At 32.9% G+C, this 23,430-nt stretch overlaps 1 protein-coding gene and 1 long non-coding RNA gene across 2 annotated transcripts in view; both read left to right on the top strand.

The window, feature by feature from the left end:
- Positions 1–23,430, top strand: part of LOC144977963 (uncharacterized) — a 504,761-nt gene that overhangs the window by 419,170 nt on the left and 62,161 nt on the right. Inside the window, exons 11-12 of the mRNA XM_078923372.1 lie at positions 4,331–4,394; positions 8,772–8,912. Coding sequence (XP_078779498.1) covers positions 4,331–4,394; positions 8,772–8,912 — 205 coding nt within the window. The remainder of the gene's footprint in view (positions 1–4,330; positions 4,395–8,771; positions 8,913–23,430) is intronic.
- On the top strand, positions 19,241–21,078 carry LOC144978141 (uncharacterized). The gene is made up of 2 exons (XR_013646470.1): positions 19,241–19,785; positions 19,887–21,078. It is a non-coding gene; the product is annotated as an uncharacterized LOC144978141 (long non-coding RNA).

The raw sequence follows: 23,430 nt of genomic DNA, 5'->3' as shown, positions 1-23,430 counted from the left end.
ATTGGCCAAGCGCATTCTATCTATCAGCTTCTTTAATTCTTCTCCATGTTCCTCGTGTCCTTCCCTTTGTTTCCGTCCAATATCTTCTTTTTATAGTTGAGTCATTCTTTCTAAGGGTGTGTCCAATCTACCTCCATCGTCTTCTTCCTATTTCCTCTCCCACTGGTTTCTGCTGTGTTCTTTTCCATACTTCTTCATTTTTTATTCTATCATCCATTTTATTCTGAGTAGCTTACGCATGCACCTGTTTACGAAAATCTGTACCCTCCTTATAGATAGAATGAAGTTGACTTCACTCCCGTTTTTGTTATTGTTTTTGCCATTCGCGTTTATGAGTAATTCTCACTAAACTGTATTAATCAAACTATAAACGATTATGATTACACACAGTTTTGTGTGTTAGCCAGTTATACTTCCGGATGGCAATGTTGTGAACTTCTTAGCCAAGCACAAACTATTTATACATGCCTGTGATGCGTTCCAAGTACAGTAGGGCAGACTTCACGTTTGGTTTGAAGTCTTAGCTTTAGTCGAAGGGAGATATCTTTAGTTCTCCAAACTCTGTTTTATTACTTATTCACCTATCCTCCTGATTCTTTGGCGGAACACAAGGCGCCAAGTTCCTTTGTGCCAAAATTGTGCAATCATTGTTACGTATCCGAATACTGATCTCCTTCAACATTGCTTGACTTTGTAACAAGACGAGGCAAATTTTCTTTACCTCTGCAACGCCAACGCAGTGCCAATTACATAGGCATGAACAAAAAATTACGAATAATTGGCTTGAAGTCATGAACTATTTGGCAGAATAAGTAACGGTAATTCGAGTTGGTTGACTATCATTACAACATAAATTATAGATAGTATGCGCTTGGCTAAGACGCTCACAACATTGCCATCCGGAACTATACCGGACCAACACACAAAACTGTGTGTAACCTTTAACGTTTATAGTCTGATTAATACAGTTTAGTGCGAATTATTCTTATATATACGCGGATGGCAAAAAAAGAAAAACAGTAACAAAGACCCGAGTGATGTCAACTTCATTCTACAACAAATAGATCTTCCCTTCATGTTCCATTTCTATTATTCACCATATCGAAATAACATATAGATAGAATGAAGTTGACGTTACTCGGGTCTTTGTTGTTGTTTTTTGCCATCCGCGTTTATGAGTAATTCTCACTAAACTGTATTACCCAGACTATAGATAGTTCGAAGATGACGTCACTCAGGTCTTTGTTATTGATTTTTGCCATCCGGGTTTGTGAGTAATGCTCACTGAACTGTATTAACCTGACTATAAACGTTCATGGATACACACAGTTTTGTGTGTTGGTCCGTTATACTTCCGGATGGCAATGTTATGAGCTTCTTAGCCAAGCGCATACTATCTATAAACGTTCATGGTTACACAGAGTTTTGTGTGTTGGTCCGTTAGACCTCCGGGTGGCAATGTTGTGAGCTTCTTAGCCAAGCGCATACTATCTGTATATTTTGTCAAGTAATGCTGTGCATTGAACCAAAAATCTCACAACATTTTCATTTGGATACAACGTACCAGCACACAAAACTATCTATTTTGTAACCGTAAACGTTTATAGTCTGAATGACTGAATTTAGTGAGAACTAATCATAAAAATAGCTGGCTAAAAACAAAAACAAAGAGCTGAGTGACTGTTCAAGAATTCACTTTTGTTTTTCGCCGTCACGGATCAGTGGCAGTTTGTAATTAGATATTGTGGACGCGTTTCTTCATGGCTTATATTATTTTGTAATTTAGCTACACTTCAATTTAAATTGTATTATTTAAATTTGCACACCACATCTGTTTTCTATATTAGATATAGAAAGTCGAGTTTTTAAATGACTATTGATAACTAAGCGTTTAATTATTCATAACGTAGGATCAAATTTAAATGTAATTATTGTCTTTGTTGTCCAAGTTAATTCAAATTCTATTTTTGTCATCTTTAATGTGACCCTTCGCCTCAAAAACGGTATTAAGTCGGATTGGTTAAGATGTTGAAAATTGAATTTATAGCCATAAATATCGGACTTTTGTTGAGTTTATATGATTTGTTGAGGAGAATTGCTACCATATTTTAGGGTGCTAATGCTAACGATTTATAATTTTGACAAGTTTAACATTAAATTCGGCTTTTAAGCATCTGGTTCGTTCCGACATAATACCGGTTTGAGAGGATGGGTCACAATTATGTTATAAAAAAATTGCTGTTGTGAACTTTGAGTCTAAATTTTAAAAACAAAAAGACAAAATTATTTTTAAAACAAGAAAGTGAGGCTGGTGTATATCATTATGATTAATTATTACGTCATCTCCGGGATGCATCGTTCCATGCTGTCGCCTGAGAGTTAACTCACTCAACCCTAACATCGACTATAACCGTAGCCATCGTAAAGTTATAGCCTGACACTGACCAAAAACTGACGCCAAAATGCCAGTCTTTTGCCACAAAAGAAAACAAATCGTGAGTTGTATTCAATAGTTCAACCAATGAAATAACTTGTTTCCATGAACTTTACTAACGACAACTCACTAGGCGGTGCCAAAACCAAATAATGATGTCAAACTGCCAGTTCTTTTGGATTTCAGTGTCAGGCTATAACATAACGATGGCTACGCTATAGATAGTTCGAAGATGACGTCACTCAGGCCTTTGTTATTGTTTTTGCCATCCGCGTTTGTGAGTTGTTCTCACTAAACTGTATTAACCAGACTATAAAAGTTCATGGTTACACAGAGTTTGTGTGTTGGTCATTTATACTTCAGGATGGCAATGTTGTGAACTCCTTTTATTCTCTGTTGTATTCTGGCACGTTCCTACTCACTTCATTTCTTGTTATGATGAACAATTTACCAAATGATTTTGTATTCTATTATTGCATTGGAGACAGCCTCGGGTCATCTTGTCATTCTATAGATAGTATGCGCTTGGCTAAGAAGCTCATAACATTGCCATCCGGAAGTATTACGGACCAACACACAAAACTGTGTGTATCCATGAACGTTTCTAGTCGGGTTAATACAGTTCAGTGAGCATTACTCACAAACGCGGATGGTAAAATACAATAACAAATGCTTGAGTGACGTCATCTTCATTCTATTTATACATAGATAGTTTTATTTAACTATAATTAACGTGTAAAAACTAAAAACATTAACTTTGATACTACGCCTATAATTTCTCTCAGAAAATTGTAATAAATAGGCATGGGGTAAAAGTAACCCGGGTAAACTACGGATATAATCGGTGTTAGGGTTGAGTGAGCTAATAGATAATCCCATTAATTCGACGTTTGATGTCAACATGAATTACCCGTGTTGTCATAATCTATTTATGGGCCCCCGGGGATAATAATCTTGCCCAAGGGGAAAAATAACGAAAGTGCCAGAAGCGAGATTCAAACCCATGGGTATAGATAGAACGAAGATGACGTCACTCATGTCTTTGTTATTGTTTTTTTGCCATCCGCGTTTATGAGTAATTCTCACGAAATTATATTAACCAGACTATAAACGTCCATGGTAACACACAGTTTTGTGTGTTGGTCCGTTATACTTCCGGATGGCAATGTTTTGAGCTTCTTAGCCAAGCGCATACTATCTATAGAATGACAAGATGACCCGAGGCTGTCTCCAATGCAATAATAGAATACAAAATCATTTCGTAAATTGTTCATCATAACAAGAAATGAAGTGAGTAGGAACGTGCCAGAATACAACAGAGAATAAAAATTTCGCGGCGGCGATGGGGGCTCGAACCCGCGACCTTACTGGCACGACAACTCGCCCTGGCCGGGAAGATCATGACTCTACCGTATGAACTATCCACGACCCCCCAAAAAGAGTCGCTTCTAACCTTAGTCTTATTAGAGCCCTCTCCTCCCGACTTCTTGTTGAACCCGTGACCTCAAGAAGTCGGGGAGAAAAGGCTCTAATAAGACTAAGGTTAGAAGCGACTTTTTTGGGGGTCGTGGATAGCTCATAGCCAAGCGCACACTATCTATATTATATAGTCTTTAAGAGAATATAATAATTGGTTGAATAATATTCCTATCCTATTTTACTAACAAAAAGATTTAAATAGGAAGAAGGCCTCTGGATAAAACGATACATACAATGGACGTTTCAGCTGCAAACCTTTGTCAGCATACAAACGGTTTTCGTTGTTGCACCGGAAATGCCTACTTTTGTATTCTTTCATTTGGAAACATTTATATTTATATCTTTTAGTCATTTCTTATAATATCATGATCCCAAGCCTAATACAGTCCCTTACCGCTCTCTACTTTACGATTTCAGTCCAAGAAAGGCAGCCTTATAAGAAGAAAAGACTCGGAGGAAAAGGAGGAGCAAGCAGAAACTTGTGAGTAAAAGCCAAATACGACATTCATGAAAAGCCACTTACGATATTCCTGAAAAGCCACTTACGATATTCCTGAAAAGCCACTTACGATATTCATGAAAAGTCACTTACGATATTCCTGTTCTTACTTTTTACCGATCTACCTATCTTTTTTTTATCTACCTATCTGTCCATTTATTATTCATCTACCTACACACACACACACACACACACACACACATATATATATATATATATATATATATATATATAATATATAGATATACATATGTATATATAATATATAAATGGAGTTACTCACTTATTTATGGCCGAAACACGTGTTTCTGTGAACTCCGTCAGTCGGCATATTATGTCCCTAGAATAATTGTATTCCATTCGGAATAAAATGGAATAAAATCAATCTACGGACATAATATGCCGACTGAAGACGTGGGTGGAAGCCACAGAAACATGTGTTTCGGCCATATAAGTGAGTGAATCCATTTATATATATATATATATATATATATATATATATATATATATATATATATATATATATATATATATATATATGAGCCAAGGTCAAAAGGTGCCAATTTTTTTTCTCAAAATAAAAGTGACATAATAGTCCATTCATGTTTCTATATGTGTAGCAAAAACCCTGTACTTTATGAATTTAAGGCCCTTTAGATAACTTTAAGGTCTAACGCAGCATAATATCGTCAACAATACCTATAGGTGTTCTGGTGTCACCTGTGACCGGTGACACCAAAATGAGACAAAAAGCTCAATAACCAATTATTTTTGTTGAGTATAAAACTTTATTTAATAAGTTATAGACAAAAAGACACAATCAACAACAATCATAGTACAATAACATTACCAACTATTGGAGAAAAATATTGCTTTTTGGTGTCATCGGTCACAAGCAACATAGAATGCAAATATATTATTTCATAAAAATGTTTGTACATTAACAACAACAACAATATTGCATATGTTTATTACCAGCAATGTTCAGAAACTTTTGGAATAAAATGTTGGGAAATAATGTGACCAAAGCATACCTTATTTAGAGACATTGTGTCACTTGTGACATTAGACCGATGACACCATTACTTATGTCACAAGCAATACCAAATTGCAATTTCGACAATATATCATTAATTTCAGCCAAACCAATGTAATAACAACAGTTAAATATGGAATTTAATAATATTTCAGAAACAAAAGACTTCAAAAATAGAAATATATATGGAAATTAGAGCATCTGAATGTGACTTGTGACATAAGACCGGTGACACCATTACTTATGTCACAAGCAACACCAAATCACACTTTCGTCCATAATATATCATTATTTTCAGTCAAAAAAGCACAATAACCTACTCTAAAATGAAATTCAATAATATTTTATGAAACTAAATACTTTCAAATTGGAAATATACTTAGAAATTAGTAATACCATTGTTCCTATTACTTTGGTCAAAATCGGCACTAGAACGCAATTTTGCCTCAATAAATCAAGAATAGCAACTGAACACATGTAATATAGCCTGTTAAAATGTAATTCAATGACATTTCAAGCTTTGAAGAACATGAAAACAGAAATACATTAGAAACTTCAAACTTAAGTGTCACCTGTGACATTTTAACCAATGACACCAATGGTCACAAAAAGTACCAGAAGTCACACAAACACTAGATAAATATCAGCCATGATAATGAATCCATGTTACTATACGGTAACATCCACCCTTCTGCTCAAATCTGCTTGTTTGTAGTAATTTAGTGTGGTAATAGTAAATCAAATCAAATTTCATGACAACCCTTCTTTTATCTGGATTCGTCAAAAGCTTGAGTTTTGTCTTTTTCTTGATTGATACAATCCTGAAACATAAAAAAAAATAGAATTACAAGGAAATAATTAATTGTGTCAAAATCACAGTCTTATGTGAGATGTCATAATATCATATTTGTAAAAAGAATAACAGCTGAAAACATAATTTTTTGGTGGCACTTTGTAATATCCAATATCAAGTGTTGCTTGTGACAATGTAAAATAGCGATGACACCAAAGTTCAACTTACCTTTTCTGCCTGGAGCCACGCTGGAAAGGCAAATGAAAGTGCTGCACTTGAAAGACTGGTAAGAAGGGTGGATCAAAATTGCGAATCACCATTTAACGAAACAAACTTCCACGTGTTCACGCATGCCGTGTTGCTTGTGACAAATGACACCAAAACCAATAAACCTCAATATCGGAAAAACGGTATACATGTACTCCAAGATTTGAGTTCAGATAGTAAATCTATGCTTTTTTTCATAATAAAACATTTTATAAACATTAAACATGAGCTTTAAAGTTTCGTGTCGAGTCTTAGTATTGGGCTGTGTTTGATGACACCAAAGGTCACAAGCAACACCAACTTTTTAAGAACTCTATATGAAACTTAATCAGATATGTAATATACTGCAATTGCGTTTAAAAGTAAATTTTGACCTTATACTAATAGTCAAAGTTCAATCACGTGAGCTCAAACATCACATTTAATTTCTACATGATTTCTAAAAAGGTGATGCGTTGACCTCGTTTTAAGCACATGTCAAACAGCATTCAAATTTCACTTTCAAGTTGTTTATTTCATATTCTGTTGAACAGAGTATGTTGAGCTATCTCATTTTATCTCTTCTTCATATTATCAATTGATTACAAGCATTAACCCAATGAAAACAGCCCATAATTAAGTAAAAATCAAATTTTCTTAACACTGGTATCAGGCGGGCACCTTTTGACCTTGGCTCATATATATATATATATATATATATATATATATATATATATGTGTGTGTGTGTGTGTGTGGGTGTATACAAAGAGCTGTTGTTGGCTTGGGACCTCTTGTTATGCGCCTTAAACACATTCAGTGTATATTTATTGCGCCATTTAAAAGCTCACGTTGTTTTATTCTTGGTGGAGAAAAATTACATTTCATTCACTTACTCTATTTTCAACACATTGCAGTCAATGTTGAACAGTGAGGAAACGAAATTGAGACGCGACCTCCGAAAGATGCAAACGTTTATGTAATACAGTAATTTGTCATTTGACGATTTTCAATGGCACAAAGAATTACAAAATGTAGCGCAACCCTCCTCTGACAACAATCACTTGTTTATAAAAACCTATGCATTAAAATATATAAATGCATAATAATGAGTCATCAAACGCGTTTAATGATCTGCGCAAAATGTGATGACGTATATACACAGCTGATAGAGAGAGAGAGAGAGAGAGAGAGAGAGAGAGAGAGAGAGAGAGAGACGGAGATAAGACTAGTTAATAATCACCACCAAAATGATGATGTAATTACACACCTAGAGTCGATATTTTAAATTCAGTTCATTTTGTTTTGATTTCATTTTTTCTGAACTTAAACGAATTCCTCCTTTTGTTAATGGTTTTGAAGGAGAATGAGTGTAATAATATGATTAAATAACGAGTATAACGGGCGCTTAAATGACCCAAATTGTGTCGAAAGCGCAGTTAAACACCCAAAAACAAAAACAGAACAATTACGAGTATTGGGTTGTATAGACACTCATTTTAATTTTTGAAATTTTCACTTGACCAGCTCGTGAAAATCTAAATTAAAATTTATTTTCACAACTCAGTAAAGGTCATTTATTCCTATATTTATAGAGGCTAACGTGATAAATACATTTATAGAGTAGAGGTGTTTATACATTTATAAATGATTTCAAAAGATGAATTATGTTTACAGCTAGAACAAAATATGGATAATATATTAACATGTCACGTGATACGGGGATAATCGAATGCACTGCTTGTTTTCTTCCTCAACCAGGAAATTGACCCTGTATAATACAGCCTACCCAATTTGAATTTTAAATTTTTACTCGACAAGCTCTCTAAAAATCTAAATTAAAACTCATTTCACAACCCATAAATGCCGTTTATTCCTAGATCTATATCTAGACTAACTGTAAGGCTATCTCTAAATAGGTTAACGTGAAACTAGATAGACAGAATAGAGTCTTTTTTAACATTTATAAATGATATCAAAATGAATGATGTTTACAGCTAGAAAAAATATGGAAAATAATAATAATAATAATAATAATAATAATAATAATAATAATAATAATAATAATAATAATAATAATAATAATAATAATAATAATAATAATAATAATAATAATAATAATAATAATATTGATAAATAATAATAATAATAATAATAATAATAATAATAATAATAATAATAATAATAATAATAATAATAATAATAATAATAATAATAATATATTAACAAATCACTCGAGCGAGACGATAATCGAATGCCGTTCGTTCTTGTTTTCTTCCTCCTCAGCCAAGGAAATCGACCCGGTGTACAGCCTACTTAAATGTGCTGCCGATCTTCCAAAAGTCCCCAAATCCCAGAAAGAGCCTCAATGTAGCGGCGGCCACTCCAGCGGAAGTACGTCAAAAGCATCGAGCCCCTCGTCTTCAGGTTTGTCTCCCCCTTATCATAAATAGCTCTTTCACGTGACCTGGTGTCGCACTTTTATAAAAGCATTATGTTTATATATAATAATAATAATAATGATAATAATGATATTATGTTTGATATTGCATATATTATTGTTATTATCATTGTCACAACAGTTATATTGTTATAATTATTACGTACTAGCACTTGTTGTGTAGTTTTCACCAGTGTGCCCGTCTTGCTGTTGTTTCGACTTCCTCTCCTTGTATAATGCTATTATTTTTATTATTATTATTATTATTATTATTATTATTATTATTATTATTATTATTATTATTATTATTATTATTATTATTATTATTATTATGAACTTTCCATTATATAAAATATCATATTATTTTGAAAGTTGTGCTCACATCCTATTTCACACACAACTATGCCAAGATATTTCTTTGTTTCGTATTATATATAATTCATATTTTTGACTTTAATCCTTCTTTTCAAATTTTAAAACGATTTGAAGGAGTTTTATCCTATTCCCACTCATTTCTAAACTTTTCGTGAACTCTACGAGCACACTGGTGTGTTAACTACTGTGTACTGTGTATTTATTATTATTACTGTGTAAATCGGCTTCAGTGTCTGTGTCATCACCAATTTATGTTGTCGGTGTAATATTATCTCTATCTATTTGTTCTTGTGAGATATTATTATCTAGTTGTTTGCACTTTGTGTATCAATATTATCACGTTATTATGTGTAACACAATGTTATTATCGCTCGCAAATGTGGTTTGTGTTAATGATTGTGGCATTAAGATCTATCTAATTAAGCTCTGATAATTACTATGTTAGAAAAGTATCTAGATGGATCATCATTTTGGTCTCTTTATCCATAATATATCTCTTTATCTCTCTCTCTCTCTCTCTCTCTCTCTCTCTCTCTCTCTCTCTCTCTCTCTCTCTAACTATCAATCTATCTAGCTATCTATCTATCTTTTCTCTCTCTCTCTCTCTCTCTCTCTCTCTCTCTCTCTATATATATATATATATATATATATATATATATATATATATATATGTATATATATATAAATCTTTCTATCTCTCTCTATCTCTATCTATCTTTTCTTTTCATTCTTCTCACTAGAAAATAATGTAATAACTGTCATATCTGGGGTTTTTAACTTTCACAAATTTCTAAATGAGACCTATTTCTTATAAATATTTCTTAATATTTCTTAAACACTCATGTTTTAGTGATATTTATAACTTTTCAAAGCTTTTCATGATAAAATGAAAACATTACTTTCCTTCTTCCTAACTTGTTATTTTACAAACCTGCAAACCTTATGCCAGAGATTAAAATTGCCTATCGCATATCATATAATAATATTACCTTGGTTTTCTCAATGTAAAAATCCACTGATCTCTTGGGATTTCGAATAATGTGGTTGTACTGTCTGTCTACTTTAGTTCAAATGGACGTTGTATTATTAAATCATTGTATTCATATGTTTTGTTCCCAGGGACTGGGCATGTGAGATACATTGAAGCGCAATTAAGTGCTGTTTTGTAGATAGCAAATGCTCAAAAAAAAGTCCATTCATAAATCTACCCTATGCTACAGTATAAACTCGCATAAACCACATAATTAATATGAACTCAAACGTACATATACATGCATATCTGCTTTGGACTTTTGTTTCACATATATGTATATATAGAGGAATTTCACAGTTCTATTCATTACATTATTAGGACAAAGAAGAATTCATTAGGTGTGTTTTAAGGTATTTTGATTGCCGCTTCAGACAAAAATACCTTAACAGAATAGTTGTTCTTTGCAAAATGAAAAGACCTCAGTAGTATAAGTATTCTTTGCAAAATGAAGAAGTCCCACCTCAGACAAAAATATCTTAACAGTATAGTTGTTCTTTGCAAAATGAAGACGTCCCACCTCATACGAAGAGACCTTAAGAGTATAGTTGTTCTTTGCAAAATGAAACGACCTCGCTTAGTAGTATAGTTGTTCTTTGCTCTTATGTACAGGATGTATTAATACGCCAATGTCTCGCGATCAATAGAAAAATATATCCACGAACCTCTTCAATATGAATATAATGACACATCTGTCACGTAATGTAATATAGGAGTAATTGTAATAAATTTTTTTGACCACAAAATGGAAAATTGTCGGTTGTTTAACATTGCTTGAACAAATTTAATAAACAATAATAGAAATGTGCGGATCTTATAATAATAATAACAATAATAAATAATAATAATAATAAAAATAATAATAATAATATTAAATAATAATAATAATAAATAATGAATGATGATATAATAATAATAAAAATAATAATAATAATAATAATATAATAATAATAATATAATAATAATAAATAATAATATAATAATAATAATAATAATAATAAATAATAATATAATAATAATAATATAATAATAATATAATAATAATAATATAATAATAATAAATAATAATAATAATAATAATAATATAATAATAATAATAATAATAATAATAATAATAATAATAATAATAATAATAATAATAATAATAATAATACTTAATACACCAAGGAGCAGTATCTAGCTTCTATGATGAGGCAACTCAATCGTTTATAGTGCATCACAATGTTATACAATCTCTGGCCTATGTTAATGACGTGTTGTTGTTTTCCTGTGTACAATGTAGTAAAAATGATGGTCTGTGTTTACATTATTGTTATGCCTAATAAACCATATCATGATATCGTACCTATTGTGAAATGTGCTTGGGTATCATCATATTATGCAATATCCATTGTGTCATGTTATGTTGTGTGTGTATGTGAGTGGGTGTGTTTTGGTGGTGATATGATTAATTGTTATTAACATGAATTATCTATTATGTGTTTTCATCCATCATTATTCATATCTCTAATTTTGGTCAGTTGACAGCATCACAATGCATTTTCTATTCATGTCGTACTGTTACTGTATTTATAATATTGTCACTTAACTCTATGATGCTTTTTTTCCAATTTCTTCCTCATGATGTGTTTTATTTTATTTAAAAAATGTCACTTTTATGGACACTTTTTTCCCACTGTGAATAAAATTTATTTGATTCTTTTCTTGTCGACCATCCTAAAATGACAGATCGTTTGGGGATATTTAAATAATTGAAATAGGATAATATAATTTTTTTTCGGGATTTCTTTACATCTACATTTTTTATTTACACCGATATCAAAACAGTTGAGATATTGATACTTCGAATGTATGTCCGTAACTACAGGTATTTATTTATTTATGACTATCGTTTTAGGATATGTAAGGTGATGCTCCCTTCCAATTCCTTCCCAGAATGTATAACATTTTCACCAGCTGTGCCAGAATGTGTAACATTTTCACCAGCTGTGCCAGAAAGTGTAACATTTTCACCAGCTGTGCCAGAAAGTGTAACATTTTCACCAGCTGTGCCAGAAAGTGTAACATTTTTGACAGCTGTGATGGTTTCAACAGCGCTAACCGTGCCGAATATTTTAGCCATGAATATTAAGATGCTAGGAGTTGTCGTGTGGACTCTAAGAAGGAATGTACCGAAAAACATTACTATAGCAGTCTCAAAGAAGAAGAGGAAGAAAAAGAAGACAATTTTATAAAACTAAGCACGGAATGTTTCGGGGTCAAATCTCATCTTCAGCCAATAATGAAAAATGTTACATCACGTTTAATAATTCAGGCAGTCGTTGACTTGGGGTATACGTGATGTATCAACGTTTTAACCGCTTTGTCATTGGCTGAAAAAGATTTTGAGCCCAAAAAGGTTCTAGTTTAGCATTTTTGAAGTTGTAATAATTCATTGTTGTACTATATACATTGCCTTGTACAGAGTAACACAAACTTTTGGAGACAGAATCAGTGCTTAAGTCATTTTTGTTCGAAATGTCATCGGGGCTTTTGCCTTCTATTTTCTTTTTACTATCTATATTCAATGACGATTTCTCAAACTGCTTTTATTTTGTGCGGAGCATGGACGAAAACTCGTGAGATCTTCAGTTCATAAACTTTTGAGTCGAATATTGATAGAGTGTGATTAAAGAAACAATTAAACACAATTTGAAGCAACGCTCGTTGGAAGGCTTAGTCAGTCCGATTGTAGTCATCGTTGATTTAAGCCTGACAGTAAGACCGTGGTTTTTGTAAACTTATAGCCTGACACTGACCAAAACACGACGTCAAAAGACACGTCTTTGTCCACAAAAAAAAAAAAACAAAAACAAATCGTGAGTAGTTGTATTCAACAGTTCAACTAATGGGATTACTTGTTTCCTTGACCACTACTAAAGACAACTCACTAGGGCGGTCCCCAAACTTAAAAATGACGTCAAGATATGGGTCTTTGTGGGGGTTTTTAGTGCCAGGCTATAAGATACCGATGGCTACACTAAGATCCAATAATATTTTGACGTCATTTTTAGGTTTCTGGACCGCCTAGTGAGTTGCCTGTACTGGTGGTCAAGGAACCAAGGTTTTTTTTTGTCGATGGCTTCCTGAGGGTGAGACCATTCCATCTCCGTTTCCACATCTAATTTATCCTTGGCCCCAATTTGACCAGAGATCTCATTTCTAATATTTTAACCTATCATTTCAACATTGGAATTTTTCTTCAGCAATCGTTGGTTGAGGTTGTTTTTAAGGCGTTAGTTCAAGTGCCACTACTACCATGACCATGAAAAATACCGGAATTTCTTCATCATTGTTAACGATATGTATAGAAATATGATGTTTTATTTGGTTATAACAAAGTTTTTTTCGTTGCTCAAATTTGATATCCTGTCGACAGTAATTGAAGGCTGGTTTTCCAAAACTCGTTAAGTCGATTTTTCCTAATTTTTGAAATTTTCCATCCAAGACATAAATTGAAATGTAAACTTTATTTTAAGCATTAAATGGCACAAGAATTTTTATAGATTTGTGAGAATTTGGAGTCTAATCATGATAAAATAATAGACCGAATGAGAACTTTTAGGGGACATAATCCCTAATATCTCAAAATGGGAAAAACGGTGTTATGGTTTGTTTTTTTTGAAAACCAGTCTTCAATTCTATGCATGCTTTGTCAAATGTCACTGCTCATAATTATTGCTGTGTTTAACTCTCTCCTTACCAGTCAATTTCAGAATTTTCCCCAAAACTTCACAAGTACCCAGCACAAAAATACATTTTTCTTACTGAAACAGAAAAGCAATAATAATATTCTATACACAGTGTTGTTCAGCAACATGAACTCTACAACACAGTGTCAAGTTTTTATAGCTATAACAAATAAAATGGTGTGTTGTACAAATGAAATCAGATTGATGAAATGGGAGTGATGAATATTCATGTTTTCGTCCAACCGAGTCATCGATCACATGATTTGTTGCTGTACAACGATTGGGCATTTCTCAATAAATGTAAACATTTTGCTTTTTTTATGAAAGTTGCAAACAGACCCATGAATCATGCTGTACAAAATGACCAATTATGATGTTAGATATTTCACAATCTGTGAACACTTTTCACTATGTGGGTTAATTTGAGCACATATTGCAATGTGACTAATGACCTCGAGCACATGGAAAGGTAATATTATAGATTATCCCCATTGCTTGTTGCATCGTAACGAATGAGACGATTTTCCTATAGTTGGTAAGGAGAGGGTTAAATCATATCTAAAATAATGGAAAATTGCACACTGATTTATTTTATGCCACTTTGTGGATGAGGAATGCTGGAAAAATTCAAATATTTTTGTTTGAGTTTAGATAACAATAATTGTCTTTGTAATCAAAAGAAAAAAAATACACACTGGTCACACCTATACATATGATCTAGATATTATATTGTTCCCCAAACCTTGTTATATTCTGCCTTTAATGAATTTACTTTCATGTATTCCCTTCGCACTATTACAATTTGGAAGTGTATACCTTCCCTCTGAAGGAGTGGATGTATTTTATAAATGTATTCATTATCTTAGATACATGCAATTTATCATTGGTATAAATAGATGTGATATAGCTCAATTCCTTCTACCTTTAATTAACAGCTAATAACAATATACAGACCTGTCTACATGATAATTTTAAAAATTCGTAATCATTAGGAGATTAAAAAAAACACTGAGTCGCTATAGTTTACTTTACAATTCATCAATTTTCCCTCACAGGAATTAAGGGGGGGGGGGGGGGGGGGGGGGGGGGGGGGGGGGGGGGGGGGCGACACTTAAGAGTCATTAAGAAAAAATTGATGAAATACCTTGAACTTCTATGCACAGTCATAATGTATAAAATGTTAGCTAAGGGCGATTGCATACATTTTTTTCTCGAAAAAAAAGTTGCCCGTTGCTACGGAAACGACGCCATAATGGAAAATAAACAACTCATCTTTAAAAGTCAAAGGCTTTTTTGTTTATCAACTGATTGCCATTATATATTTTGGCCACGGGAAGAAAACAGGAAAATAAAGAATACTCTAGAAGCCCGAATTTGATATTCAGCCTGGCATAAATTGTCACTTTCAATTAGTTTTAATGGCTTTGATATGCTTTTGACTTTTTGAAATTGGAGTCAAAATTTCGTAATTTTACAAATTGTTTCTAATGGTAGGCAGGTCTGAAAATGTTTGAATTGTACACTTCATACACTGTGATAATGATTTTGTTTAAAAAGTCAAAATAACCTGTTTTATTTAGAAGTTTATATAAATCAAAATAACCTTTTTTTCATTTGAAGTTTATATATGTGGCCCATTGTTCCCTAAACGGTGTTACGTCGGATTGGCCCAGATGCCAAAAAATTGAATTTAAGGTTAAAAAATATGACGAGAAATATCCGATTTTCGATAAAATTTTTGGTCATTTTAAACATCTATTGATGCTATGCGTTCATTAAAAAATACTCACAACTTTCACCAGTCGAATATAACATACAAACACACAAAATTATGTGTAACCTTAAACGTTTGTAGTCTGATTGATAGAATTTAGTGAGAACTACTCATCATATAAACGGCTGGCTTAAAAACAATAATAAAGAACTGAGTTGCGTCAATTTGGTTCCTTCTATATCTCCTATTCTTATTAATTATACTCAGGCTTCGCTTCATAATAATTATTATGACGACAAATTCTATTTTTAAAATCCCAATCATTCCAACATAATACCGTTTTGAGGTGGCGAGTCACAAATCATGTTTTTCGGTAATTAGTTGTGTTGGTCGTCGCAGCAGGTACTCAAAGATCATTTTATACACTACGTACCGTCAACTTGGGTAACTTTGCCGTAAGGTGTAACTAGGCCTGCCGTGCGTTGACAAGATATATATATTTTTGTTTTTTAATTGTTCAGAAAAGTTTTAATTCACATTTCATTCGATAAAGCTAGGTAATTCTCGTCGTCTTCATACATATTAAACCCAAGACTTCTAAATATGTTTTTTTGGGTTGTGGCGGATTTTTTGATGAGTTTTGTGTCATCATAATTATGTATCGATCGATATTTGGAGTAAGAGTGGTTTTTTTTCTGGCCAAAATGAAGAAAAATATGATCTCAAAATACGGTTGTATTGATTTGTATATTATGGCATTATTTTCGTTAACTAAGCTTTTATATCTCTAGTAGTTTTTTGCCTTTTAGACGAGAGTAAGTAACGCGATCTTTTTACAAACTGATTTAAGCAGTCAAAAAATCGATTATCATAAGAATAATTCTCTTAATTAATCTTTTATGTATTTGACGAGCGTACGGGAGAGACTAAAGTAAGAGAAAATAATGCATCGTGATAAAATATCGATAAAGTATCGATAAAGTATCTATGAGAACAAAATCAATGGAATCGGATTATCATCGAGAGTATTGTTTTTGATCCAGTAAAGGAGGAGAAATCGAGAGAGAGAGAGAGAGAGAGAGAGAGAGAGAGAGAGAGAGAGAGAGAGAGAGAGAGAGAGAGAGGGAGTGAGAGAGAGAGGGGGGAGAGAAAGAGAGAGAGAGGGAGAAAGAGAGTGAGAGAGAGAAAGAGAGAGAGAGAGAGAGAGAGAGAGAGAAAGAGAGAGAGAGAGGGAGAAAGAGAGAGAGAGAGAGAGAGAGAAAGAGAGAGAGAGAGAGAGAGAGGGAGAAAGAGAGTGAGAGAGAGAAAGAGAGAGAGAGAGGGAGAAAGAGAGAGAGAGAGGGAGTGGGAGTGAGAGAGAGCGGGGGGGGGGAGAGAAAGAGAGAGAGAGAGAAAGAGAGAGAGAGAGAGAGAGCAAGAGAGAGAAAGAGAGAGAGAGGGAAAAGAGAGAGAGAGAGAGAGAGAGAGAGAGAGAGAGAGAGAGAGAGAGAGAGGATGAACAAGTGTAAAAGTTATTAAACAATCTTAATTCCAACCTAAAAATTAACATTATCACTTCATTATGCCCTTACATAATAATAATATCGTCTTATTCCAACCGTGTGATCACGTGACAGTGCGACTTACCGATCACGTGATTTAACACTCGACCTTTGACCTCTGTAAACCCCGGATTGAATAAAGAATACCCGCAGCCGCTGTGTTGTCACAAAAGTTGAATTGAATCCCTGGAATAGGCACTTCGTTCACATTCTCTCATCATACCCAGGACTTGCTGGCCAAAAAAAAAACAAAAAACAATGTTAAAATTAATTTTGTAATATAGCACCTTACAGATGATATATGTGACCCATCGTCTCAAAACGGTATTATGTCGGAACGAACCAGATGCTTAAAATCCGAATTTAATGTTAAATTGGTCAAAAATATAAATTGTTGACATTAGCACCTTAAAACGTGGTATCCATTCTCCTCAATAAAACATACAAACTCAACACAAGTCTGATATTTCTGGTTTTAAACTCAATTTTCAACAATCTTAACCAACCCGACTTAATACCGTTTTGAGGCGAAGGGTCATATATTACGTCCATGGTCTACTTGAGAGTATTATCGTTACGTTATGATTACGTCTCATCTGTCGTGTTAAGTAAGCGTTGTTGTTGGCTTAGTCCCGCTTTTAAAGCGCAGTAGACAAATTTAGGACATATAGTGGTCTATGAAATCTCACTTGAAATTTTTACTATATATATATATATATATATATATATATATATATATATATATATATATATATATATATATATATATATAATATTTATACATACGTATATTTAGAACAGATAACACTTTGGAACAGAACTGCCAACTTAAAAATTGAATATATATATATATATATATATATATATATATATATATATATATATATATATATATATATATATATATATATATATATATATATATATATTTATATACATTGTAGTATTTGGCAAAAGAGAGAACTCAGATAATATAAAATTTGCGATTCAGAACAAAACATAATTTTAGAAATATTTCAATGCTATCTATCTACATATAAGCGTTAAATCTTCTGAGTATTTCTATTTTTTAAAGTTTTAGATTTCAGAAATTATCAACATCATAACAAAGTGTAAGAGCTGGATAAATGTGACACTCCTCCTCTAAACGGTATTCTATCGGGGTGAACTAATTGGTGAAAATTGAATAGAATACAGTAACAAATATAATAATAATATATACTTTATTCATAAAAAAAGAAATGGAAATTCGTTTACACACGTGGCATGCATAAAAATGTATAAACACAAAGTTGAAAATATGTACCTTAGGGTTAAATTATTTACGTTATAGTAGAGAACGGGCGTCTCGATAGCTCAGTTGGTAGAGCACTCACTCACTCGCTTCACACACAAAAGGGACCGAGATCAATCCCGGGTGCACAGTCCACCCAGCAGTGAATGGGAAGCTGAGTCTGTTAGATTTGGCTTTGGAAAGTACTTTGCGATAGACAAGCGTCCTTTAAAGAGGATAGTAAGCAATTGCTATTGTCCGTTTCACGCTTTATAAACCGGGATAAACTCCGGCTCCATGGGCTGAATGACTTTGAATGACTTGTCTTGTGGTCGAGAATGAATTTAGTTCCCTGCATAGTAAAACTTTAAATTGTAATATTTCTCATAATTTCCATTCTAAATCACTTTTTACAAATTTAAAAAAACCAACCTTTTATTCATCCTATAGGGGAATTTTTTTGTCTTTAGGGTCTATTCTAAGGGAAGATGGAGGGAGTAACCCAGGCGTCAGCCGCAGTGCAGCGCTGCAAACGGAGAGCTAGGGCGAGGTGACTTTTGCTCAAGACCACACATCAAAGCTGGTTATTCGAACTCGGTTCCTTTTCGGGTATGAAGAGAAGTCAGTGCGTACAGCTTTGCGATACCCCCCCCCCCCACGATTAGTTATCCAATTCATCCCAACGTAATACCGTTCCGAATCGATGGGTTACAAAGGAGCAGACCAGGGTCAAAAGGTACTAAGTTTGCATCCAGATAAAAATTTTAAAAAGAATAAGGTAGCTCTCTATTGCAATCTATTATTGAACACTTTAGAACAGACTTGTCAACTTAATAATTGAAAAAAAATCGTAGTTTTTAAGAGATACAAATTATAGCTATAACTAGCTTTATAGATCAATAATTTATCTTCACAGGGGATAAATAACACTTCAAAATCGTTGAAATTATTCAATTTGGCATCAACTTTCATTTACAAAAAATAGTATGACTGACATACTCATAAAGTTCTGAGATTGGAGCCAAAATTCCGTATTTCTACGATTTTTTCGTATCGGTATGCAGGTCTGTTTTAGACTCACTAGGGGAAATTTGAAGTGTAAAAACATGCAGGGTATTGTTCTACGACGGAAACAAAACACGTATTTTCCCTGTATAAATCATGAAGCAAAATGACACAAAAATGCACGGTTTTCTGTATATTGCTCTGAAAGTAAAATGACACAAAAATGCACGGTTTTCTGTATATAGCTCTGAAAGTAAAATGACACAGAAATGCACGGTTTTCTATAATAAAGATCTGAAAGTAAAATGACACAAAAATGCACGGTTTTCTATAATAAAGATCTGAAAGTAAAATGACCCAAAAACATGGTTTTTATATAATTAAGATCTGAAAGTAAAATGACACAAAAATGCACGGTTTTCTATAATTAAGATCTGAAAGTAAAATGGCACAAAAATGCACAGTTTTCTATAATAAAGATCTGAAAGTAAAATGACACAAAAATGCACGGTTTTCTATAATAAAGATCTGAAAGTAAAATGACCCAAAAACATGGTTTTTATATAATTAAGATCTGAAAGTAAAATGACACAAAAATGCACGGTTTTCTATAATTAAGATCTGAAAGTAAAATGGCACAAAAATGCACAGTTTTCTATAATAAAGATCTGAAAGTAAAATGACACAAAAATGCACGGTTTTCTATAATAAAGATCTGAAAGTAAAATGACACAAAAATGCACGGTTTTCTATAATAAAGATCTGAAAGTAAAATGACACAAAAATGCACGGTTTTCTATAATAAAGATCTGAAAGTAAAATGACACAAAAATGCACGGTTTTCTATAATAAAGATCTGAAAGTAAAATGACACAAAAATGCACGGTTTTCTATAATAAAGATCTGAAAGTAAAATGACACAAAAATGCACGGTTTTCTATCATAAAGATCTGAAAGTAAAATGACACAAAAATGCACTGTTTTCTATAATAAAGATCTGAACAAGTGTGTATGAAATGTGCAAGGCAAAGCAAGAAAGAAAAATACAAGAAAAAAAAGAAGCATCCCAAAGAATGCGTCTTCTTCAACTGGGGATCGAACCTCAGACCTTCTGATTACCGGTCAGACGTGCTGCCTTACATCACTGCTTGTTCCTAATTTCTCATTATTCTATGAATAATGAAAATGTGACCTTAGGACCTTATGACCTTGACCTCCTCCAATGATGATATTAATAGAACGTAAAGTAATTCAAATTTAGGAACTTGGAAATTTGAGAATTTTGTAAATAATCATTTCTTATTTATTTATTTATTTATTTATTTATTATGACATGATTTTCATTCGCTCAACCCCACGTGCACTTATTTGCAGGTCTGATAACCCAATTCATTATGGGCTCACTGTTGCAATGGGTATATATATATATATATATATATATATATATATATATATATATATATATATATATATATATCAAAATATTGTCCATTTCAACAATGTTAATCTAGGCCCATAATTGGGTTTGGCAAATGTCAGACCTGCATATATATACACGTTGACTCAACTTCACAAGACGTTTTTAAGCAAATTTGGATGAGAATGTGTCATTATTTGTTTCTCCTATTATCTACTTTATCATTAAACTCGAGTTTAATAGCGACTTGCAAAACGTTTTGTTGAATTTTCTTATGCTGTTTGTGGTTTCTCTATTTTGTAGAGTTAACTCTCTCCTTACCAGCCATTTTCAGGATTTTCCCCAAAACTCCACACCCAACTAACACAAAAATATATATTTTTATCATTCAAACACAATAGCAGTAACGTTCTTGCGACAAATAATTTCTTTAGCAAAACATGCTCTACAACACACTGTGTTCATTTTCTTTAAATGTTATGATGTAAAAGAGGAATTTTAATAAGAAAAATTGTTTGTTGTATCGTAACGAATGTGACGATTTTCCTATAGTTGGTAAGCAGAGGGTTAATGTCTATCCAACATAGATTTTTTTACTTAATTTGCCTATCTTGGGCTCAGGTTCGATCCTAACTGGTGACCATGGTTTTCCTTCCTCTAATTTTTTTTTTATTCTATTACCATTGCTTCATACTATAACAGCTAATACTTTTTAAAGTTTTCCAATAGTAAGCACCTAGCTATATTTTTCTTTTTATTCTCAATATTGGTTTTAATGAAATGTAATCTCACAAGATTACATACCTGTTAAATTTCCATTCCCCTTTTGGCTTACCCTTTCGCATAAGCTTTTGATCATAAATGTAGAAGTTTTTTTTTCACTATTTCCTTCCTTTTTTCTGGCGCTTAAGGGCCTAAATCTGTTGCAAGCGCCGTAATAACCTTTAAAATGAACTATGTGACTATGTGGTCTTGTGGTATGACACTCGCTTTCGGATCGGAAAGTACTGGGTTCGAGCCTCCTCGCTCGGCGCATAGTTGAGTCCTTGGAAAAGACTCTTTACTCACATTCTCGCACCGTACTCAAGTGTAAAATGAGTACCTGGCCGGTGACAGCGTTGTCTCTGTCAGAAAAAAAATTGTAAGATCGTCTAACAGGCGTCATGTTTCGTTTTACATGTTACGTGTTGTTGTTGGTCATGGAACCATTGTAAAGCGCTTTGAACACATTTAGGGGATATTGCTCTATATAAACGTTCTTTTTTCAATTTTAAAATGAACAAAAACAAACACATCGTAAATGATATTGACTGTTGTTGTTATCTTTGAACATGCTTCAACAATAAATGTCCAATAAATAAAGGAAAATTGCAATTATCGAATTACCGTTAAATTTTCTCTTAAAATTCAATCTGGCCACATCTCCACGAACTGTTTATAATCTTCTCTCAAGCGTAGTCGGAAAAAAAAACACAGTTTTTAAACATTTGGCCAGAAAAATCCCCTTTCAAATATCATTGGAATAAAATGACCCTCACCTTGTCAAAACTCTCAAACCTGGGACTTCGAACAAGTCTTCAAAGAAATCTAACATTTGAGAGTTTTTGATAAGAAAGGTGTAAGTTTATTAGATCGATGAATGAAGGACAACATTACTGGACAAAATATTTTAAAGTATTTTTTTGGGTCAAAGTACGCCATTTATGTATCAATCCTTAGATTTGTTTACAATGACTTAAATGGCCACCCCTTGCTTTTAGCTGCCATAGTTTTTTTTGTTTGTTTGTTGTCTTTCTTCTTCTTTTTTTTTTTTTGCCTGTTTTTGATCCTTGAATAATATTTTTGGCACTTTTATTATGATTGTTTATTTATATTATGAGATAAGCCAGTCGGGTCTGACATATCAGTTTAATATGCCAGGCGTTTTCGATTGGTTATTGTCATTAAAACAATATTATAACATTTCAATCCAGCTTTTTTATAGCGTAATAGTCACTAAACGTGCTACCAGTGCTTTACAACAATCTATCTAACACAATAACACCCGTAAATATAGGCAACTATGTATATATATATATATATATATATATATATATATATATATATATATATATATATATATATTGAAAGAGAGAGAGAGAGAGAGAGAGAGAGAGAGAGAGAGAGAGAGAGAGAGAGAGAGAGCTGTGAAGACAGGATGTCTTATAATGGAAACACGACTATGGTTACATAATTTACATATCGGTGGTTGTGGGATCAAACCTCTGAAGTATCGGTTTTCACGGTCGGCGGATCAAAATTCTGAAGTCATATATATATGAGCTTGTTTTATTTAATTTTGGGCGGATAAGACATTCTGATGAAAACATGGCTCGAATGTAGACTTCAGATTTTTGACATTGCAGAACTGCATCAAATA

This window comes from Berghia stephanieae, chromosome 8, assembly GCF_034508935.2.
Source record: "Berghia stephanieae isolate SIO BIC M18660-M18661 chromosome 8, UCSD_Bste_1.3, whole genome shotgun sequence".
NCBI classification, from domain to species: domain Eukaryota; kingdom Metazoa; phylum Mollusca; class Gastropoda; order Nudibranchia; family Aeolidiidae; genus Berghia; species Berghia stephanieae.
The sequence above is the reverse complement of the archived record's forward strand: the minus strand, read 5'-3'. Positions and strand labels throughout refer to the sequence as shown.